The 23,548-nt window shown below is 45.5% G+C and overlaps 1 protein-coding gene across 5 annotated transcripts in view; it reads left to right on the top strand.

The window, feature by feature from the left end:
- Positions 1 to 5,266: 5,266 nt before the first annotated feature.
- Cep164 (centrosomal protein 164) overlaps positions 5,267 to 23,548 on the top strand; it is a 93,190-nt gene continuing 74,908 nt past the window's right edge. For 4 of the 5 annotated variants that reach the window (XM_045145146.1, XM_045145149.1, XM_045145147.1 and 1 more), the window contains exon 1: positions 16,144 to 16,248. Coding sequence is in view for 1 of the 5 variants with exons in the window: in XM_045145148.1 (XP_045001083.1) it covers positions 16,167 to 16,248 (82 nt within the window). In the remaining 4 variants the exon portion in view is untranslated. Of the gene's footprint in view, positions 5,378 to 16,143; positions 16,249 to 23,548 lie in introns of those variants that run through there. The other variant, XM_045145148.1, reaches the window with a different exon arrangement.

Below are 23,548 nucleotides of genomic sequence, written 5' to 3'. Positions count from 1 at the left end.
GTGGCTCAGCAGTTAAGATACCTGTCTGTAAAGCATAACGACCCTGGTTTGACTCTCCAGGACCCACATAAAGCCAAATGTACAAAATGGCACATGTATCTGGAGTGTTTTTGCAGTGGCTGGTGGCCCTGGCACACCCATTCTGTCTCTTTTCTATCTCTTTCTTCTTTCAAATAAATAAATAAGAAAGTAAGTAAAAATATATTAAATAAGGTAAGCAGAAGGAATGGAGCAGCATTAGTGGTAGACCATGTTATGGTAGACCATAAAAACCAGGCTAAATAAATCTACATTGAAGTAGAGCTTAGGAAAAGTGAGGTCATTATTCTGTCTAGCTCTATTTATCTCAGGAGACAGAGAGACTGTAGTCCAGGCTTGCCTGGCAATCACTATTTAAATTGAAGCTGGTCTTGAACTTTTTTTGCTTTCTTTCTTTCTTTTTTGAGGTAGGGTCTCACTGTAGGCCAGGCTGACCTGGAACTCACTCTATAGCTCCAGGCTGGCCTCAAACTCACAGCAGTCTCTCTCCCCCCCCACCCAGTGTTGGAACTAAAGGTGTGCATTCATATCAAAGGGAAATAAGTGTTTTATTCAATAACTTGTTGAAACAATTGGCAATCCACTAGGCAGGAAAGACAATCAAATCCATACATCTAAAAATAAACTGCACATAGATCAAAGAGTTTAACATTATAACTAGAACTACAGGAAAAAAAACTAGAAGAATATTTCATAATCTTATGTTAAAGAGGGCTTCCTTAATAAAACCCAGAAAAAAGCCCATAGGTTTCATTATTTAAATATTTAATCCTGTACACTCAGAAACACTCCAATATGGTCAGCATTCCAGTTCTGGTTCTTCCACATATTACCTTGGACCAGTCTCCTCACTAAACCCTTCTGTGCCCCATTTTCCTCATTAGTATAATGGGGTAGTGGTAGTATGACCTTGTAATGTAGTAACTCAATAAGAAGCTGAGCATAGTTATGCATGCCTATAATTCCTGCACTCCAGAGGCTGAAGCCAGAGGATCATTGGAAGTTGGAGATGGCCTTATCTAGCGTGGTCTACATATCAAGGGGCATGCTAGGGCCTTGAGCCACTACAAACAAACTTCAGACACATGTGTCACCATGTGCATGTGCGTATGTAGGCATGTTCACATGTATGTGGACCTGTGTGGGTGCCGACATGTGTATATGAAGGTATGCAAGCACATGCATTTAGAGGCCAGAGGTTAATGTTGGGTGTCTTCCTTGATTGCAGGGTCTCTCATTTGAATGCAGAGCTCATTGATTCAGCTAGTCTTGCTAGCCAGCTTGCCCTGGGAAATCCTCTGTCTTTGCTCCTCTCCACATGAACGCTGGCATTTATGTGGCTGCTGGGGATCCAGACTCAAGCCTGCACAGGGCTTTACTTCACAGCGCACAGAACCATCTCTTCAGCCACTGCATCCATCCCTCTTTTTGGTGTCTTCTTTTTTTCAAGGCTGGAACTCACTCTGTAGCCTCAGGCTGGCCTGGAACTCACAGTGATCATCCTACCTCAGCCTCTCAAGTGCTGGGACTAAAGGCATGTGCCACAATACCCAGCTTTTAGGGCAGACTATGGATGACTCATATTTCCAATTGGGAGGAAGCACCCGCTTGGTCATATAGTAACTATTTATTTGAAAGAGAGAGAGAATGGGTGTGTGCTGCAAAAGATCTCCAGACACATGCGCCTCCTTGTGCATCTGGCTTACATGGGTCCTGGAGAACTGGGGTCCTTTGGCTTTGCAGGCAAATGTCTTAATCACTAAACCATCTTCTCCAGCAACTGCTTTCTTTCATGTGCCACCACACTCGGCTGTTTTTGTTGTTGTTGTTGTTTTGTTTTTGGTTTTTTGAGGTAGGGTCTCACTCTGGCCCAGGCTCACCTGGAATTCACTCTGTAGTCTCAGGGTGGCCTCAAACTCACAGCGATCCTCCTACCTCTGCCTCCTAAGTGCTGGGATTAATCAGTTTTTTTTTTTTTAATGATATATGAGCTGGAGAGATGGCTCAATGGTTAAGGTGTTTGCCTGCAAAGCCTAAGGAACCAGGTTTGATTCCCCAGGACCCATGTAAGCCAGATTTACAAGGTGGCACATGCATCTGGAATTTGTTTGCAGGGGCTGGAGGCTCTAGTGCGCCATTCTCTATCTTCCTTTCTCTCTCTCTGTCCCCAACAAATAAATAAAAATATTTTAAAAACTATGGATATGTAATTTTGTAACATTTATTTATTTATTTATTTATTTTTGTTTTTTCAAAGTAGGGTCTCACTCTGGTCCAGGGTGACCTGGAATTAACTATGTAGTCTCAGGGCAGCCATGTACTCACAGCAATCTTCCTACCTCTGCCTCCTATGTGCTGGAATTAAAGGTGTGCACCACGTGGCTAATTTTGTAACTTTTGTTTTTCTTTTTTCTTTTTGTTTTTTTTAGAGTTAGGGTCTTGCTCTAGCCAAGGCTGACCTGGAATTCACTAAGTAGTCTCACGATGGCCTTGAACTCATGACAATCTTCTTACTTCTGCCTCCCGAGCGCTGGGATTAAAGACATGCACCACCATGACAGGTGTAAATTTTAAAAAATATTTTATTTTTAATCCCAGCACTCAGAAGGCAGAGGTAGGAGGATCACTGTGAGTTTGAGGTCACTCTGAGACTACATAATGAATTCCAGGTCAGCCTGGGCTAGAGTGAGACCCTACCTTGAAAAACCAAAATGAATAAAAATATTTTAGTTTATGTATTTATTTGAGAAAGAATGAGGCAGATAGATAGAAATAGATAGATAGAGAAAGAGAATGGATGTGCCAGGACCTCTAGCCACTGCAAATGAACTACAGACGCATGTGCCACCTTGTGCAACTGGCTTAGGTGGGTACTGGGGACTCAAACCTGGATCCTGACACTTTGCAGACTGGCACCTTAACAGCTAAGCCAGCCCTAAACTAAGTATATTTAAGTACTCTTTTCTTCCTTACTTCCTTGCATCTTAGATTAGTAATGATCATTGGACGACAAATAAATTACATTTATTTATAATTTGGTATGTAATGTCTATTAAAACGTAAAAGGTATGGGTACACAGGCTTGAGAGATGGCTTAGTGGTTAAGGCACATGCCTGCAAAGCCAAAGGACCCAGGTTTGATTCCCTAGGACCCACGTTAGCCAGATGCACAAGGGGGCGCACATATCTGGAGTTCGTTTTCAGTTCTGGGGAATCGAGCCTTGAACCAGGGTCCTTAGGCTTCACAGGCAAGCACTTAACCCCTAAGCCATCTCTCCAGCCCACTCCTTTATTTTTAAAAAAGATTTATTTTTTTTTTATTTATTAGAGGGAGGGAGAGAGAGGGAGATAGAGAGAGTGAGAGTGAGTGAGAGAGAGAGAGACAGAGAGAAGGGGGGGGGGAGAGAATGGGTGCACCAGGGCCTCTAGTCATTGCAAATGAACTCCAGATGCATTCGCCACCATGTGCAACTGGCTTACGTGCGACTTGGAGGATTGAACCTGGGTCCTTAGGTTTAGCAAGCATGCTTTTAAATTGCTAAGCCATCTCTCCAGCCCCTATTTTTATTTATGAGAGAGAGAGAAGGAGAATTGGTGCAACAGGGCCTTAGCTGCTGCGATCACACTGCAGATGCTTGCGCCACCTAGTGGGAATGTGCTACCTTGTGCTTTCCTCATCTTTGGGTGCACCCTAATCCACCTCTGGGCAGAGGTGGGAGGATTGCTGTGAGCTTGAGACTACCCTGAGACTACATAGTGAATTCCAGGTCAGCCTTGACTAGAGCGACACTCTACCTCAAAAAATCATGGGCTGGAGGAATGGCTTAGCGGTTAAGGCAGTTAAAGGCATGTGCCGCCTGGCTTGACTAGGTTTTCAGTACCCGGTATATATTCCCTTCTGTCGAACAGGCTTCCAGTCCAATCAGAGAGCAGTTTGTTTTCCCCATAACAGACATGCCACTGTTGCACCAGTTGGTTCATTTGGCCTGGCTGGCCAATCTTAGGGCTTGCAGGGTCCACTGTTATTTATCATGGTTGATGATTTCTCTCACATAGGGCTGCATGCAACATAGCTTTTTCCAGCTTCAGGGAGGAGGATTCCAGCTCAGCTTCAGCTTGATTTCTCAGTGACCTGCAGCTCAAGCAGGTGGAGTCTTCAGCAACAGGGTCTTACCATCTACTTCTGGTGGGAAACCAAGGGTCTTGGCAATGGCCTGTAGTATTTTGGGGGCATCGGGGACCTCCCTGACCAACAGCTCATTGGAATGTATCCCGTCCTGGCACTGAAATTTTTCTAATAACAATCTATGGATTCTGGGTGTTTCATTATCCCCCCCCCCCCCGTAATAGGTTTCCATATGGCTTATTCATGACATCTTAATTTAAAAAAATGCTTTCTCTCTCTCCCTACCCCTCTCTCTCCATATCTACATCTACATCTACATCTACATCTACATCTATATATATATATATATATATATATATATATATATATATATATATATATATATATATATATATATCGGGGAGAGAGCGAGGGAGAAAGAGGCAGATAGAGAAAATTGGGTGTTCTATGGCCTCTAGTTACTGCAAACAAACTCTGGACGAATGCTCCACTTTGTGAATCTGGCTTATGTGGGCCTTGGGGAGTCAGACCTGGGTCCTTAGGTTTCACAAGCAAATGCCTTAACTGCTAAGCCGTCTCTTGAACTTGACATCTTAAATTTTGATTAACACTCTTTCTTCTTTTTCTTTCTTGCTCTCTCTCGCTCTTTTTTCTTCTTTTGGAGGCAGGGTCTCACTCTAGCCCTTGCTGATCTGGAACTCACTTGGCATCAAATTCATGGTGATCTGCATGCGCCTCCGCACCCAGCTATTAGTCACCCTTCTATAAAATGATCGATAAATTACCTTAGGTAATTCACGTTACTATCAATATTATGAAAGATCCCTCCCTGACGTGGGAGGAATTCTCATATTTAAATTCAGGTCTCTTTTAACCGTGTGTGTGTGTGTGTGTGTGTGTGTGTGTGTGTGTGTCACGGGGGGGGCACATTCACTATCTTGCACTACAAGTTCCATGGTGCAACAGGCTCACTCAGAATTCCTACGTGATCCGACGGGACCTTCAACCAATCCAGTGTCAAAGCTCTCAGCCAGCGACCCATCGGCTGCGGGCAGAGGCGGGACTGTCAGTTGCTAAGTTGGTACCCTTCCGGAAGTGGTTGCTGGTCACTGCAGGGCAACACCCCGGCGTCCCTGGAAGCGGGGAGCCGGGGTGGTGCTGGGGACGCGGCGCGGTGCCATCGCCCGGAGCCTCCGAGGCCTGGGGGGACAGGTGAGGACGTGCTCGGGTCAGGGCGGCGGTGGCGGGCCGGGGAGAGGAGGCTTGCGGGGAGTGGGGGCGCTCCCGAGGAGTCGCAGCGCGGATGCGCCCGAGTGTGGGCGGGAACTGCGGGACGGGTGTGCTCTGATTCAAATCGTGCCCCGGGCGGCCCGGGCTAACGGCGGGCCCGGGGCGGGCGAGGTGGCGGCCGAGGCCCGGGCGCGGGCGGCGGGCGGCCGCGGCGCGCTTCGCCCCTCCGGCCCCCGGTCGTTGTACCCGGCCGGCCTCCCAGCCTCGCGCGCGGAGCTCCTCCGGCCCCTCGTGGCCCAATCCGGGGCTGTCCCAGGCTCCTCCAAGCTCAGGTCATTATTCCTCGTTTATCGTCTGGGCAAGGTCGGAGGGCGCCGATTCTGGAATCTCGGTCCGTAACCGCTTCTCCCCCGGCTTCCGCGACTCCCGCGGGCCGTTCAGAGCTCAGCCCCTCTGCGGGCCCTGCGCGCCCTGCACACTATTCCTCCCGGACTGTCCGCCAGCTCTGCCGCCACGCCTTCCTGAGCTCAGGACCAGCGCCCCTGGGCCCCAGATCTGTCCCTCCTCTCGCGGGGGACTGTAGCGGTCAATTGTATGCAGCAGCACACATCTGGTGGCCATGTCCCGGATTCTAGGCAGTATGTGGTGGCGGGGATTGCCTCCAATCAGTGTACTGGTGAAGTGCTGGTTAGCCTCCCACCAGCTTTCTCTCAGATGTTACTCTGCCTTCTCCTCAGCCAAGGGTCTGGAGCCCTTTCCCTTCACTCACACACCCACTTGCCTGGGCTTTCAGAATAGCTTACAAAGTGGTCTCTAATTCGTTCTGTGCACCAGTTACAATTCTCTGTCTCTGATATAATTCACATCACAGCAGTGTCATTTGTGAACTTTGTATGGTTCCTCATGGTGTACAGGAGATATTATGATAGGCTCCTTGCCATCCATTCTGGATCTCTCCCCTGTCACGGTTCTCACTGTCCCTTGCACTTTGGATATGTGGGAATGGTTAAAAGCCCAGGCTTTGGAGTTAGATACATGTGGATACATGCATATTCTGTTGTGCCACTTACTAGCTGTGAAACCTTAAGCATGTTGAAAGTTGTTTAGTGGGGGGGGGGGGCTGGAGAGATGGCTTAGAGGTTAAGCACTTGCCTGTGAAGCCTAAGGACCCCGGCCCTGGGTGCACACGTCTGCAGTTCCTTTGCAGTGGCTGGAAGCCCTGGTGCGTCCATTCTCTCTCTCTCTCTCCCTCCCTCCTCCCTCTTTCTCTCTCTGTCTGTCGCTTTCAGATAAATAAATAAAATAAAAAAATAAGAAAAGAGTTTGGGAAACTGGCTTAGCAATTAAAGGTGCTTGCTTAAAAAGCCTGGATTCAATTCCCAAACTTCCCCATAAAGCCTTATGCAAGGGAAATCTAAGCTTTTGTTGTCATACTTTTTTGGTTTTTTGAGGTAGGGGCTCACTCTAGCCCAGGCTGAGCTGGAATTCACTCTGTTCTCAGGGTGGCCTCGAATTCATGGCTATCCTCCTACCTTTGCCCTCTGAGGGCTGGGATTAAAGGCGTGAACCACCACACTCTGCTTGTCATACTTTTAAATATATATATTTAAATATGTTATGTATAATTATGTATTATACATTTAAATATATGCTACATATTATTATATTTAAATATATATTTATATAATTTATTTATTTGAGAGAGAGAGAGAGGCAGACAGAGAGAATGGGTACATTAGGGCCTCCAACTACTGCAGACAAACTCCAGACGCATGTGCCACCTTGCGCATCTAGCTTACTTGGGTCCTGGAGAATTAAACTGAGGTCCTTTGGCTTTGTAGGCAAGCACTTTAACTGCTAAACCATCTCTCCAGCCCCCCCCCCCCCCTTTTTTTTGCGGTAGGGTTTCGCTGTAGCTCAGGCTGACCTGGAATTCATTATGTAGTCTAAGGGTGGCCTTGAACTTAATTTTATTTTATTTTATTTATTTATTTTTTTTGGTGAGAAGACAGGGTCTTTTATCTCAGGCTCAGTTTAACTTACTTTGGAGTTCAAAGTGGAGGATGGCCTTGAACTCCTAATTCAACTGCTTTTTCCTTCCGAGGACTGTTGTTTCAGCCATGTACCACCACACCTGGTTTAAAGCGAAGTTGGGGATGGTTAGAATACGCCAGGCAAGAACTGTCCCAGCTGAGCTGTCTTCTCAGTCGCTGTCATAATTAATCCTCTACAGCCCTAAAATCTGTCCTTCTTTCTGGTTTTTCGAGGTAGGGTTTCGTTCTAGCTCAAGCTGACCTGGAATTTACAATGTAATCTCAGGGTGGCCTCGAACTCACGGCAATCCTCCTACCTCTGCCTCCCAAGTGCTGGGATTAAAGGCGTCCGCCACTATGTGGCTTGTCCTGCTTTTAATTTCATTTAAATTTATTTGCAATTAGAGAGGCAGACACACAGAGACAGAGACAGAGACAGAGAATGGGAGCACAAGGGCCTCTAGCTTCTGTAAATGAACTCCAGATACATGTGCCACTTTGTGCCCCTGGCTTTACATAGGTACTGGAGAATTGAGCCCTGGGTTGTTAGGCTTTACAGGCAAGTGCCTTAACCACTGAGCCATCCCTCCAGCCCTGTCCTGCCTTTTTGCCTTTGTTCATAGTGTTCCTTCTGTCTTATATTTCATTGCTGAGCTTGTGGTGGTGAGCTCCTTCCTGCTTGTCTTTTCACTCTCTCTATATATTTTTTAATGTTTTGTTTTTTGAGGTTGGGTTTCATTCTAGTCCAGGCTGACCTGAAATTCACTATGTAGTCTCAGGGTGGCCTCAAACTCACAGCGATCCTCCTACCTCTGCCTCCCAAGTGCTGGTATTAAAGGCATGTGCCACCAGGCCTGGCCCACCTCAGTGACTCTCTGATCTTTGATGCTTCTGTCATCTTCCAAGGTAACAGTTGCCCCTACCTTTGTGTCCTGTTATGTTTTCTACAATTTCTTTTAATTATGCTTAACACGTTATGTAGTCTGAGTTTCTATTTCTGGCTTCCCAGTAGGCTGAGCTCAAATTGAGGGCCGTGTGTAATCAACCCTATGCCATCTGTCACTTAAAGCATGGAGAGGAAATATTTAGCATAGGAAAGGAAGTTGCACCAACAGTACCACGCGCTTTCTAGCTCCTGAGCATCTGTGGTTCATTGTTAGCGGTTTACAGCGGCAACTGAGCTTTTGCAGTTTACATTGGATTATCTTTACCTTGGCTGGGAAATCCCAGAGAAGGAGGGACTAGCCTCAGAGAACACAGTCCCATGAACAGGTAGTGTCGAGAGAAATGTGCCTCTGAACACATGAGAACTGTGCCTTCTGTGCTAAGATGGTTCCAGGAGGTTAGTCAGGGAAGGGTTCCTGTAGGAAGTATATGCCTACAGGAATCCCACTTGATACTGGGATTAGCAGAAGAGGAACGATTGTGGTTGAGTGACTCTGCCCCACCTGCTAAGGCTTATAATAGGCTAAGGACAGGTAGCAAGTACACCTCATCAGGTGCCATTTGCTCATGGTAACTGCTGCATGGAGTGCAGTTTTGAGGCCATGTCTAGGGTTCCCTGACTGAGTGGAATGTCCTTCAGTGCCAAGTTTAGAGGAAAATAGCAAGTGCCATATATTTGCAAGAGCAGACCCGAAGGTTGCCTTCGAAGACTTCTCTGTTTTTTTGTTTTTTTTTTTAAATTTTATTTATTTATTTATATTTTGGTTTTTTGAGGTAGGGTGTTTCTGTAGCCTGGGCTGACCTGGAATTCACTATGGAGTCTCAGGGTGGCCTTGAACTCACAGGGATCCTTCTGCCTCCCAAGTACTAGGATTACAGGTATGCACTACAACACCTGGTTCAGCACTGATACTTTAAAATTTGTATTTATTTGACAAAGAGGGGGAGAGAGAGAGAGAGAGAGAGAGATAATGGACGTACCAGGGCCTCCAGCCACTACAAACGAACTCCAGATGCATGCACCCCCTTGTGCATCTGGCTAGCAAGGTAAATTGAACCGAGTTCCTTTGGCTTTGCAGGTAAACGCCTTAACCGCTAAGCCATCCCTCCAGCAAGCCAACCTTACTAGGTACTGTTACTTAGGGGAGTGATAACTGAGTCTGTATTTAATCAGTATTTCATATTTGATGCCTAGAAGAAACCTTCCATATGCCCAAGAAGCATTCTCCAATGCATGAGTGATCTGTACTAGCCATTAAAGAAATATGATTTCTAGCTGGGCATCAGCCTGAGCCAGAGGGAGTCCCTACCTTGAAAAACCAAAAAGGAAAAAAAGGAAATATGATTTCTCTCCCCTACTGTTCCTCACATCTCTTTGCCCTTTTGGCTCTGTCCTTGCCCACTTCCTCTCTGAAGCCAGGGAAGGCAAGAAAGAAAGACATAGCTGGGCGTGGTAGTGCATGCCTTTAATAACTGCCAGAGGTAGGAAGATCACAGTGGGTTCAAGTCCACCCTGATACACTACATAGTGAATTCCATGTCAGCCTACCTTGAAAAACCAAAAAAAAAAAAAAAAAAAAAGAAAGAAAGAAAGGCACAGTATAGCCCACCCATATTTTAATTTTTTTCTGGCCAAAGATTTGTTTGATCTATAAATTCAGATTTCCTATGTTCTTCCTGGCCCTTAAGTAATTAAATACAGGTCATCGTATTCATTGCTAATTGGACTTTTCATCATGAGGGCAGAGACTGTACCTGTCCCTTGATTTCTGCAGATGGGATAGTCAACACTTCTGAGATGCAGGCTTTCCCAGATTCGGTGATGCAGTTAAAAACAATGCCTTGTATACAGCTGTACTTAATAGGTGCTGTCTACCCTGATGTTTGGATCACTGTTGAATCCTCCTTGTCTGTGAGCTTTTCCTTTTCTCTTCTCCTCTTCTCCCTAATTAAGGGAGCTAAAGATTGAAGTGACTCCTAAAACCATCAGGCAGTGGGCCCCATCTGTTCAGTTCCTGGTCCACCTCTCCCTTTGTCATCTCTGATGGTAGAGGCATGGATGTAATGTCTATAGGGTGTTATAGGCTCTTAGGGTGAGTGTGAAGCGGGTTTGCCTCAGTTTATGTATTGCAGAGTCCTTTTTTCTTTTTTTGTTTTTTTGAGGTAGGGTCTCACTCTAGTCCAGGCTGACCTGGAATTAGCTATGTAGTCTCCGGGTGCCCTTGAACTTACAGTGATCCTCCTACCTTTGCCTCCCAAGTGTTGGGATTAAAGGTGTATGCCACCACGCCTGGCCAAGAGTCCTGTTTCCCTTAGTTTTTTTCCTCCTGCCTGGAGGCAACGTGATGAGAATAAGGGCAAAATCTAGTTCCCTTGGGTCCTGTGCACTATCTAGTGTGTGTGTCATTCTCACAGAGGACCATGGTCATAGGCCTTGTTGGATCCTCTGTCACTTGTCAGGAATCTGTGTCTAAGGATCTGGGATAGATCCACAATTACCAAGTCCAGCCGTTACTGAACTCTGTCTCCAGGCTTGGTTTTGATCTTTGTGATGGGGGTGGTGAAGGGAGACCCACTGCATGCTGAGTGCTGTGGGTGGAATAGTAATGGTTTCTGAAGAAGTGGGGATAGGAGAGGCCAGGACCTGCTGTGTTGATCATACCTGGGGAGCTTTCAACAGAGCCGACCATGTCAGTCTCTGCTTTAGCAGGGTTTAGCTTAGGAGTTGCCACGGGGGAAAGTTAGCAGGACCTGGGGGTGCAGATGTAGAGGGGTTATAGCTTGATGATAGAGTGCTTGTCTGTCTTCCACAAGGTGTAGGTTCCATCCCCGGCACTATATGCGTTACCACGCCACCTCCAGGCAGGAGGAAAAGACCTAAGGAAACAGAACTTTGTAATATATAAGCTGAGGCAAACCTGCTTCTCTCCCTAGAGCCCATTAACACCCTCAGGCCTACACACACACACATACGTTTATCATACATACAGAGTTTTAAGAACTACACTCGAACTCATGGCAATCCTTCTACCTCTGCCTCCCGAGGGCTGGGATTAAAGGCATGTACCATCATGCCCAGCTTTCTCTTCCTTTTCTTGTAAGGATACTAATCCTTTCAGGTCAGGACCCCCCCCCCCCATGACCTCATTTAATCTCAGTTATCTCCTGAAGACCCTATGTCTGATAAAGTCAGTTAAGTTCCTATGTGATTCCTCTCTTTCCTTCCCCCACCCTGGCCCAGGTAAGCCTTATATCACTGTGTGCAGGATATCTATCCCCTCTCCATTCCTGCTGCTTCTGTCCTAGTTTAAGGCCTCATCTTCTTTCACTTGGATGGAAGCATCCTTCAGTGGTTTCACTGACACCAGTTTCTCATTTCTCCAATCTAGCTATGCCAGTCCTACCAGAGTTCTTATTTAAAAAAAAAAAAAAAAAAGCAAGCAAGAACGAAGGTCATCCTGTGTCATTTTCTCTCTTTTTTTTTAATTTCTATTAGCGTTTTCCATGATTATAAAAAAATATCCCATGGTAATTCCCTCCCTCATCCCGTGTCATTTTCTTTTCCCAAAACCCTCAGAGATTTCCATTTGCCTCAGGGCAAACTATACTGTGATGCTTTCTTCTGCTGTGGGGGCGTGGCGGTATGAAGTTAAACTCCTGGGGGCTGGGGAGGTGGAGGAGCAGGCTCTTTGGTATGGCCTCCAAAGCTCTCCATCCCCAGCCTGTGAACTGGCTTTCTGACCAGCCCCTGCCCTATGTGCTCTCATCCATACTCTCGGCCACCTGCAGCTGCACCCAGGGCTCCCCTCCAATGCCTTCACCATCCTTCAGTGGGCAAGCGCTCTGGTCTTAGCGCTCTGAGAGCAGGAGGGTTTGTTTCTTTCCCTCCCTCTTGCTTTCTGTACTGCTCGAGTGGCGCATGCTTCCTCCCCTGAATGCACGCACCTGCAGGTGTTTCTAACTTTAGTGGAATGACTGAATTTGGGTGTGCTGCTATAAGGAAGTCTGGTTTTGGTGTCACTGGGGTTTTCTGGTTGGGGGGTCCTATACTGTGATGCTTTCTCCTGCTGTGAGGGGGTATGAAGTTAAATTTTTGGGGGCTGGGGTAGTGGCTGAGCAGTTATAGGCACTTATTTGTAGCATCTGCTGGCCCAGGTTTCATTCCCCAGGATTAACCTAAAGCTGCCAGGTGCACAATGTGGTGCATATACCTGGAGTTTGTTTACAGAGGCCCTGTTGCACCCATACTCACTCGCTCTTAAGTAAATCAGTATTTCAAAACTTTTTTTTGCCGGCGTGGTGGCGCACGCCTTTAATCCCAGCACTCGGGGGGCAGAGGTAGGAGGATCACCGTGAGTTCAAGGCCACCCTGAGACTACAGAGTTAATTCCAGGTCAGCCTGGACCAGAGTGAGACCCTACCTCGAAAAACCAAAAAAAAAAAAAAAAAAACTTTTTTTTTTTTCCAAGGTAGGCTTTTGCTCTAGCCCAGGCTGACCTGGAATTCACTCTGTAAACTCAAGGTAACCTTGAATCACGACAATCCTACATCGGCCTCCCTGGGATTTCAGGTGGGCGCCACCACACCTGGCTCCTAAAACTCCACCCCCCCTCAGGTAGGGTTTTGCTCTAGCTCAGGCTGACCTGGAACTTACTACATAGTCTCAAGGTGGCCTTGAACTCAGGGCGATCCTCCCTTTGCCTTCTGAGTGCTGGGATTAAAGGTGTATGCCTCCATGCCTGGCCTAAAAAATTTTAATCTTTTTTTTTTTTTTTTTTTGAAGATAGGGTTTCATTCTCATCCAGGCTAACTTGGAATTCATTACATAGTCTCAAGGTAGCCTTGAACTCACCTCTGCCTCCCAAGTGTTGGGATTAAAGGTGTACACCACCATAACCAGCTCTAAATTTTTTTTTTTTTAATTTAGTTGAGAGAGAGATGTAGATAGAGAGTAGATGTGCCAGGGCTTCTAGCTACTGCAATGGACCCCATATGCATGCACTGCCTTGTATATGTGGTTCCATGGGTACTGGGGAATCGAACCTCGGTCTTTAGGCTTCTTAAGCAAGCATCTTAACTGTTAAGCCATCTTTTTAGCCCCTTATATATAGTTATTTTGGTTTTCCAAGGTACGGTCTCACTCTAGCTCAGGCTGACCTGGAATTCACTGTAGAGTCTCAGGGTGGCCTCGAACTCATGGTGCTCCTCCTTCCTCTTCCTCCTGAGTGCTGGGATTAAAGGTGCATGCCACAACATCCAGTGAGTAAAAAAGAATTTTTTTTGGATTTTCCGAGGTAGGGTTTCACTCTAGCTCAGGCTGACCTGGAATTCACTATAGAGTCTCAGGGTGGCCTCAAACTCACAGCCATCCTCCTACCTCTGCCTCCCGAGTGCTGGGCTTAAAGGCGTGCACCACCATGCCCGGCTAGAAAAATATTTTTAAATTTATTTTTTTGTAAGCAGAGGAAGAGATAGAGGGAGGGAGATTGGTAGGATGGGCATGCCATATCCTCTAGGCACTGCATACTAACTCCAGACACATATGCCACCTTGTGCATCTGGCTCTGTGTGGGTACTGGGGCATCAAACCCAGGTCATTAGGCTTTGCAAATAAGTGTCTTTAAACTACTGAACCCTTCCTCCAGCCCTTTTAAAAACTGTTTTTGGACAACTTCCATAAATATAGATAACATACCATGATCATAATCCCTTCCTAATACTCCCCTTTAGAAATAAAAAAAAAATATTGAACTTAAAAATTTTTATTTACTTATTTTTAAATATATATATTTATTTACTTATTAGAGAGAGAAAGAGAGGCAGTGAGAGAGAGACAGAGAGAGAGAGAGAGAGAGAGAGAGAGAGAGAGAGAGAGAGAGAGAGCGCGAGCTAGAGAATGGGTGCACCAGGGCCTCCAGTCACTGCCAATGAACTCCATGTGCCCCCTTGTGCATCAGGCTTATGTGGGTACTGGGGAATTGAGCCTTGAATTGGGGTCCTTAGGCTTCACAGGCAAGCACTAACTACTATGCCATCTCTCCAGCCCTTAAATTTTTATTTTTATTTATTTATTTGAGAGCAGCAGACAGAGAGAGAAAGAAGCAGAGAGAGAGACAGAATGTGCGTGCCAGGGCTTCCAGCCACTGCAGACAAACTCCAGACACGTGCGCCCCCTTGTGCATCTGGCCAACATGGGTCCTGGGGAAATTGAGCTTTGAACCGGGGTCCTTAGGCCTCATAGGCAAGCGCTTAACTGCTAAGCCATCTCTCCAGCCCCAGCCCTTAAATTAAAAAATTTTTTTTAAAATTCATTTATTTATTTATTTGAGAGTGACAGACACAGAGAGAAAGACAGAGGGAGAAAGAGAGAATGGGCGTGCCAGGGCTTCCAGCCTCTGCAAACGAACCCCAGACGCGTGCGCCCCCTTGTGCATCTAGCTAACGTGGGACCTGGGGAGCTGAGCCTCGAACCAGGGTCTTTAGGCTTCATAGGCAAGCGCTTAACCACTAAGCCATCTCCCCAGCCCCAATTTTTAAATTTTTATTTTTATTTATTTATTAGAGACAGAGAGAGGGAATGGACATAACAGGGTGGTTAGCCACTGCAAATGAACTCCAGATGCATGCACCACCTTGTGCATTTGGCTCACATGGGGCCTGGAGAATCAAATCTGGGTCCTTAGAGCTTTGCAAGTGCCTTAACTGCTAAGCCATTTCTCCAGCTCCCATTGAACTCTTTTATTTTTATTTATTTATTTGACAGAGAAAGAGGGAGAGAAAAGAGAGAGAGAATGGGCACACCAGGGCTTCCAGCCACTGAAAATGAACTCCAGATGTGTGCGCCCCCTTGTGTGTCTGGCTAATGTGGGTCCTGGGGAATCAGACCTGGGTCCTTTGGCTTTGCAGGCAAATGCCTTAACCACTAAGCCATCCCTCTATCCCTATTTTATTTTTTCTTTTCTTTCTTTTTGGTTTTTAAGGTAGGATTTCACACTAGCCCAAGCTGACCTGGAACTCACTATATTGTCTCAGGGTGGCCTTGAACTCATGGCGATCCTCCTACTTCTACCTGCCAAGTGCTGAGATTATAGGTATGCGCCATCATGCCTGGCTTTTCTTTCTTTTTTTATGTTTTATTTTTCTTTATTTATTTGAAAGATAGAGAATGGGTGTGCCAGGGCCTCCAGCAGCTGCAAACAAACTCCAGATGTGTATGCCTTCTTGTGCACTTGGCTTATGTGGGTCCTGGGGAATTGAACCTGGTTCCTTTGGCTTTGCAGGCAAGTGCCTTAACCACTAAGCCATTTCTCCAGCCCCTAACTTTTAAATTTGTTTATGAGAGGGAGATGGAGAATGGGTGCACCAGGGCCGGTAGCTGCTGCAAACACACTCTAGACGCATGTGCCGCTTATGATCTGGCCAGTACGTGGGTATTGGGGAGTTGAACCTGGGTCCTTAGGCTTCTCAGGCAAGTGCCTTAACTATTAGGCCATCTTTCCAGCCCACATTGAACTCTAGAGAGCCAGGCTTTCAGTTCTTTTGTGGCTCGCCAAGTGTTTGACAGTTTTTTTGGGTGTGATATCTCAGGCACCTTGCTTGTGTGCAGAGCCTGTGAGCCCTGAGTTCTGAGCTTCAAGGAGGGTCCCCAGGCCTGTTGGTTTGCAGGGTCTGGTATGGCTCAGATGCTCCATGACCCAGCTTCAGTATTCCTCTGCCATGCAGATTTTCTCTGTTTTTTCACTGATTTCTCTCTGTTGGGATTTCTGGTCTAGGTATTCAAGCTGGGCCGAGTCATGGCTGGACGACCCATCTATCTAGGAGACCAGCTGGTTCTGGAAGAAGATTATGATGAGAATTACATCCCCAGTGAGAAAGGTAAGAGGCCGAGGTACACTGCGATAGTGCTTGGAGGGCAGATATCATGTCTCATTTATCCTTGTTCTTCCAGGGCAATATATATTACATGTTGTCTCCTAGGTTGGTCTTGAACTCATGGCTCGGGTACTGTGCCTGCTTTATAGATCAGGCCATCAAGGCACAGAAAGGTAAGGTAATGTTCCTATAGTTACACACTTCTACTGAATGGTTCAACTCATACTCAGGACTCATACTCAGGAAATCTTTATCGAGGATTGGCTCTCCAAAGCACCGCGCTGGTTTTTGGAATGAAATTTGCTGTGGAATTCTGAAGAGCTGCACAGTGGGATGAGAACTTGCACCCCAGTTTGTCTGTGATCTCCTTTTCCTTCATTTTATTTATTTCAGAGAGAAAGAGAGATGGAGAGAGAATAGGAATGCTAGGGTCTAGTGCCACTACAAATGTACTGCAGACATATGTGCCACTTTGAGCATCTGGCTTTACTAGGGAATGGAACCCAGGCCTTCAGGCTTTGCAAGCAGGTGGCTTTAATTGCTGAACCATCTCTCTAGTCCTATGATCCTCTTTCAGACCTTGCACTTTGCTTACAGCTTAGTGTGTTTGTTGACTGTCATGAAAATTTATTGTATATATTGTTAATGTTTATTTATTTTTCTTTCTTCACTCTCCCTACTCTCCCTACTTTTATCTTTTTTTTTTTTCCTTTTTCTTGTCTGAGGCAGGATCTCACTCTAGTCCAGGCTGATTTGGAACTCACTTTGTAGTCCTAGGCTGGCCTTGAATTCACAGCATTCCTACCTCTGCCTCCTGAATGCTGGGATTAAATGAGTGCACCATCATGCCTGGCTATTTTTATACTTTTGGTTTTCTTTTTTGTTCTTTGGTTTTCTGAGGTAGGGTCTCAGCTCAGGCTGACCTGGAATTCACTATGTAGTCTCAAGGTGGCCTCAAACTCTCTTGGCAATCCTCCTACCTTTGCCTCCTGAGTGCTGGGATTAAAGACATGCACCACAACACCCAGTTTATGTGTGTGTGTGTGTGTGTGTGTGTGTGTGTGTGTATTTTTAATTTTCATTTGTTTATTTAATACTTTATTTATTTGAGAGAGTGAGAGAGGCAGATAGAGAGAAAGAGGATAGGTGTACCAGGGCCTTTAGCCACTGCAAATGACCTCCAGATGCATGTGCCACCTTGTGCATCTGGCGTTACATGGGTAGTAGGGAATCCAGATGCCTTAACCACTAAGCTATTTCTCCAGCCCTATTTTTTTTTTATTCTTATTTTTTGGTTTTTCGAGGTAGGGTCTCACTCTATCCCAGGCTGACCTGGAATTCACTATGGAGTCCCAGGGTGGCCTCAAACTCATGGCAATCCTCCTACCTCTGCCTCCTGAGTGCTGGGATTAAAGGCGTGCGCCATCATGCCTGGCTTTCTCCCAGCTAATTTTATATATTTATTTATTTGAGAGAGAGAGAAAGAGGAAGGAAGGGAGGGAGGGAGGGAAGAAAAAGAGACAGAGAGAGAGAAAAGAAGGGAGGGAGGGAGAGAGGGAAGGAGAGAGAGAGAAAGAGGGAGGAAGGAAGGGAAGGACAGAGAGAAAAAGAGGGAGAAAAGGAGGGAGGGAGGAAAGAGAAAGAGAAAGAGAGTGAGATTGAGAATGGGTGTGCTAGGTCCTCTGACCACTGCAGATGAACTCCAGACACATGTGTCTGGTTTATGTAGGTACTGGGGAATCAAACCTGGGTCCTTAGGCTTTGTAGGCAAGTGCTTTAATCTCTCCAGCCCTTTTTTTGGGGGGGGAGGTAGGGTCTTGCTCTATCCAGGCTGATCTGGAATTCACAATGTTGTCTTAGGCTGGCCTTGAACTCATAGTGATCCTCTTATCTCTGCCTCTCTACTGCTGGGACTAAAGGTGTGTGCCACTATGTCTGGCCATCTCCCCAGCACCATTTATGAAAATATTCCAAAATCTGAAAAGAATTTGAAATCTGAAACAGACCTGGTCTTGAGCATTTTGGATAAGGGAGCTGTGAGTTTGAGGCCACTCTGAGACTCCATAGTGAATCTCAGGTCAGCCTGGGTTAGAGTGAAACCCTACCTCAAAAAAACAAAATAATTGGGGTTGGAAAGATGGCTTAGTGGTTAAGGCGCTTGCCTGAGATGCCTAAGGACCCAGGTTTGATTCTCCAGGACCCACATAAGCCATACACACATGGTGGTATATGCATCTGGAGATCATTTGCAGTGGCTAGAGGCCTTATGCGTCCATTTCTTTCTATTAATAATAATAATAATAATAATAACTAAAACAACAAAAAAATTATTTGAGAGAGAGAGAGAACAAGACAGAGAATGGGCACGCCATGGCCTCCAGTCAGAGCAAATAAACTCAACCCATGGGCCACCTTGTGCTCTGGCTTACGTGGGTCCTGGGGAATTAAACATGGGCTCTAAGGCTTTGCTGGCAAGCATCTTAACTGCTAAACCATCTCTCCAGCCCCAGATTCCATTTTTCTTTTACTTATGGCATAGAATGACTGATTACTATATAAGAAGCCCTCAAAATAGTGATAAAGATGGCCTTGTTGATATATTCCTGTGATCCTAGTACTTGGGAGACTGAGGCAGGACAATCACAAGTTTGAGGTCAGCCTGAGCTGCATAGATAGGTCCATGTCAGTTTGGGATACATAATAAACCCCTGTCTTAAAATGCCAAAAAAGGCCAGGCATGGTGGCACACTCCTTTAATCCCAGCACTTGGGAGGCAGAGGTAGGAGGATCACTGTGAATGTGAGGCCAGCCTGAGACTACAGAGTGAATTTCTAGGTCAGCCTACGCTAGGGTGAGACCCTATCTCATGGGGGGCGGGGGGGGGGGATGTGAAATCCAGCGGGGTGTGGTGGCACACGCCTTTAATCCCAGCACTTGGGAGGTAGAGGTAGGAGGATTGCCATGAGTTCGAGGCCACCCTGAGACTCCATAGTGAATTCCAGCTAAGCCTGGGCTAGAGTGAGACCCTACCTCGAAAAACAAAAACAAAAACAAAACAAACAAACAAACAAAAAAAGTGAAATCCATTAATAAATTAGTTTTTTTCCCAGCCAACTTCCAGTTGGTCTTTTGAAAAAAGTGTCATTCCCCAGTCCCCAGGTATGTCACCTTACCAGTTCCTACGAAGATGACCCATATTAGTATATTGGTGATACTGTCTGACCTGAGCTAGTATTTGCTCAAGCCCTGGGTATTTATTTCATCATTCTGTGGCCTCCAGTGACATGTTCCAGTGGACATCTTACTTATCTTTTTTCCTAAAGATGAGATAGTGAAAGGCAGGATGGAAAATTTTTAATAAAGAAACAGCTGGTTGCTACAAGTAGGGGACAGCCTGAACTGTATATTCAGGAGTAAATCAAAAATAGGCTAAAGGATGGGCTGCGGGTGGCACAAGATATGGGTTGGTCGGGTCAACCTAAACTTTATGTCCCGGGAAGAGGAAAAACAAAAATACAGTTTTGAGAAAAACCAAAATAATAAAATAGTTTCCTAAGACAGCCTGACCAAGGGCTTAAACTCTGGTTATGCACAAATAAAATATGTAGACACAACTGTACAAGCTTGGCAAATACCCTTGTGAGCCCCCCTCCCCTTTCCCTTCCTTGCTAAAAACCCTATAAAAAGAAACACCCAATAGGGCTCAGGGTCGACTCCTCTGTCTCCTGCATGAGATACATGTCGACCCCAGAGCTCTGGTTTCCCGAATAAAGCCTCATGCTTTTGCAGCAAGTTGGGTCTCCCGTGTGTCTTTGGGTGTGTGCTATCTCAAGACTTGAGTGAGGGTCTCCCTCTGGGGGTCTTTCAATAGCTGTTAACTCGGTACATATACCTCTCCTGTCCTATAGATCCTCTGGCAAAGGACTTTTCTTTCTTAAACATTTATTTTTGTTTATTTTTATTTATTTATTTGAGAGTTACAGACAGGGAGAGAAAGGGAGAGAGAGAGAATGGGCATGTCAGGGCCTCCAGCCACTGCAAATGAAATCTAGATGCATATGCCACCTTGTGTATCTGGCTTATGTGGGTCCTGGGGAGTCGAGCCTCGAACCAGGGCCCTTAGGCTTCACAGGCAAGCACTTAACTGCTAAGCCATCTCTTCAGCCCTGCAAAGGACTTTTCTAATTGCTTGATTCCAAGTACAGCAAAAGGTGAAGAGTCCAAGATATATAGCACAGTTGAAAGAAATAATTCCAGGCTGGAGAGATGGCTTAGTGGTTAAGGCACTCACCTGCAAAGCCAAAGGACCTAGGTTCAATTACCCAGGACCCACGTAAACTAGATGCACTAGGTGACACATGCATCTGGAGTTCATTTGCAATGGCTGGAGGCCCTGGCATGCCCATTCTCTCTCTGTCTCTCTGTCTGTCTGTCTACCTCTTTCTCTGAAATAAATAAATAAATCAAAATAAAATATATGTTTTTTAAAAAGACAGTTCCTGGGCTGGAGAAATGGCTTAGTGGTTAAGGTGCTTGCCTGCAAAGCCTGAGGACCCAAGTTTGACTTCCCAGAATCCACATAAGCCCGATATACATGGTGGCACATGCAACTAGAGTTTTCAGTGGTTAGAGGGCCCTGGCATGCCCATTCTCTCTCCCTATCTCTCACCTAAGTAAATGAATGAATAATTTAAAAAGAAAAAAGCAATTCCTGGGACTGGGGAGATGGCTCAGTGGATAAGGCGCTTTCTGTGCATGTGTGAGGATTGGATCCCCAGTGGGTTTGGCAGCCTGCCTGAAATCCTAGTACTTGGGAGGTGGAGACCAGATTTTTGGGGCAAACTGGCTAATTAGATTAGTGAATTGGTAAGCTCTTGGTTCACGTGGGAGACACTGCCTCAGTAAATAAGGTGAAGCGTGATCAAGGGAGACACCTGACCTCAATCTCTAGCTTACACACATGTATACACGTGTCCACATACACACACACATGCACCATATGTACAAAAGAAAAGAAGATAATTCCCTTGAAGGAAGAGAGAGTTCATTAGGTGGGTATATGGATGAGGGTCATCTGTTTTCTCAGCTCAGATACCTGTCTGCCACTGGGCAGAGCCAGTGTCTGCTTTCTCTGCTCCTGAGGCACACGTGTCGCAGTCACAGCATGCATCCCACAGCTCAAGATTCCCAAGGAGCTCGGTCATCTGCACTTATTTGGAACCCTCTTGTTGACTGAGGGACAAGTGCATTTGTACCCAGCCTTTACAAATCTTGGGAGAGCTTATCTCCTGACAAGGCTGCCCTCTTCCGGCTGTGGGTCTGGGTTCTTCCTGAGGCCTGCCCTACCATGAAGTCTTGGTTTCATTATTTCCTCCTTTGCTAGATGTGGCTTCAGATTGTATTTTTGGGAGTGTGGAAATAGCATTACTTTAGAAAGGGAATCGTTTTGCATTGTTTTATTTTTATTGTTTTGAGACTGCGTTTCAAGTAGCCAAGGGTGATGTTGAATTCCTAATCCTCATGTCTCTACTTCCTGAGTGTTGGAATGACTAGCGTGTGCCAACACATCCAATTTCAGTTCTATATGTTTATTATTTATATTTAGAGAAATTGTGCTTTTTTTCCTTTTATTTTCTCCTTCAGCTTTTTTCCTTTCTAATCAAGTGACTTATTTAATGTTTTAGCTTGGGTAACCCTCGACCTGCCTCCTCCTTTCCTCCATCCCCCCCTTCCCCGACCCCACTGGGAATCATACTTTCTTTTATAAGTATATGAGGCTGTATCTGTAATATATATATATATATATATTTGGCTTTTATGTTTTTATTACTGCTTATAAAATAAAAACAAGTTATAAAAATATTTCTTTTCAAGATATAGTAACTACAATCTTTGTAAAATATACATACCCATACATATTGTTATAATACATAGCTTTGTATACAGTTTGGACATTTATAAGTGTTTAAGAAACATACCCTGTGAAAGTTGGGAGAAGAAACATTAGTCACATGTGACATTCAAGTACTTAAGCCACTGCTGAAATAATCATGTCTTACTACATAGATCCAAAGGGATTTAACTTTCAAGGTCCCAGAGTCTCATTTATTGCATCAGGTAAAAAATGGGAAAGTTAATTTGCATTAGGTAGCTCCAGGAGTGGTTGACGTATCATGGAGCTAACGGGGGGGGGGGGGGGGGGGGGGAGGCTGTGGAAACCCTGTTTGTGCGGGTCTCCTTCCTGTCCTCGCCATCGTGGAGCATGGCTCCTACAAAGATGATCACTATTAAGATACTTTTGAGCTCTGACATACTCTTGATTCTGTCATTTCCAAGATGCTTACTGAATGGTGCTTTTACAAATCTGAATTCCAGTAATATGAGTCGGATCAAACTGTAATTGGATGAGTCACCGTACATTTTTCCATTTGGGGTTTGTCATGTGAGGAGCATTATTTAAATCCAGCAAGTTCAAAGTTCTCACTTGGAACTATTACAAAATATTTTTTCTTCTCACCTAAGTCCCAGGAGCCAAGTTCCTTTCTTTGAATTATGAGGGTGGGAAGTTTTCAACTCTGCAGTGTAAAATATTGGTAGATGCAGGGTCAGACTGCATAAGAGTTGAAGGCCATTATTAATGGCCCCACCCTAAAGGGTGCCCTGTGACCCAGAGTCATGTGCATGTGCTCCTGAGACCCCGACCACCTCCCACACTTCCCAGACATCACATTGTTCTACAGCAGGGCATTGGCCTGATGGTACTCTGGGTACAGAATGCGTTGTCTGAATTCCCACTGCTGTCATGATACAGTTTGACGGTCAAAACCATGCTGGCAAACTACATTCACTGGTGATTTTTTTTTCCATGTAAGCTACTATGAAAGTCAATCAACTATGCGTTAACAAGTTTTTACATTGAATATATAACACAAGCATTATGACATGTAAATTTCATAGTAGAAAAAGTCTTAACAGAAGAATTATACTTTTTTTTTCTTCAAGGTAGGGTCTTAATGTGGCTCAGGCTGACCTGGAAATCACATGAGTCTCAGGGTGGCCTTAAACTCACAGTGATCCTTTTACCTCTGTCTCCCAAGTGCTGGGATTAAAGGTGTGTGCCACCATGCCTGGCTAAGAACTGTACTTTTAAAAACGTATTTTTAAAATATACAGTCTCAGGCTGGAGAGATGGCTTAGCGGTTAAGCGCTTGCCTGTGAAGCCTAAGGATCCTGGTTCAAGGCTCGGTTCCCCAGGTCCCACGTTAGCCAGATGCACAAGGGGGCGCACGCGTCTGGAGTTCGT

The sequence above is a fragment of the Jaculus jaculus genome, chromosome 3 (genome assembly GCF_020740685.1).
Source record: "Jaculus jaculus isolate mJacJac1 chromosome 3, mJacJac1.mat.Y.cur, whole genome shotgun sequence".
Taxonomy (NCBI): Eukaryota; Metazoa; Chordata; class Mammalia; order Rodentia; family Dipodidae; genus Jaculus; species Jaculus jaculus.
The sequence above is the reverse complement of the archived record's forward strand: the minus strand, read 5'-3'. Positions and strand labels throughout refer to the sequence as shown.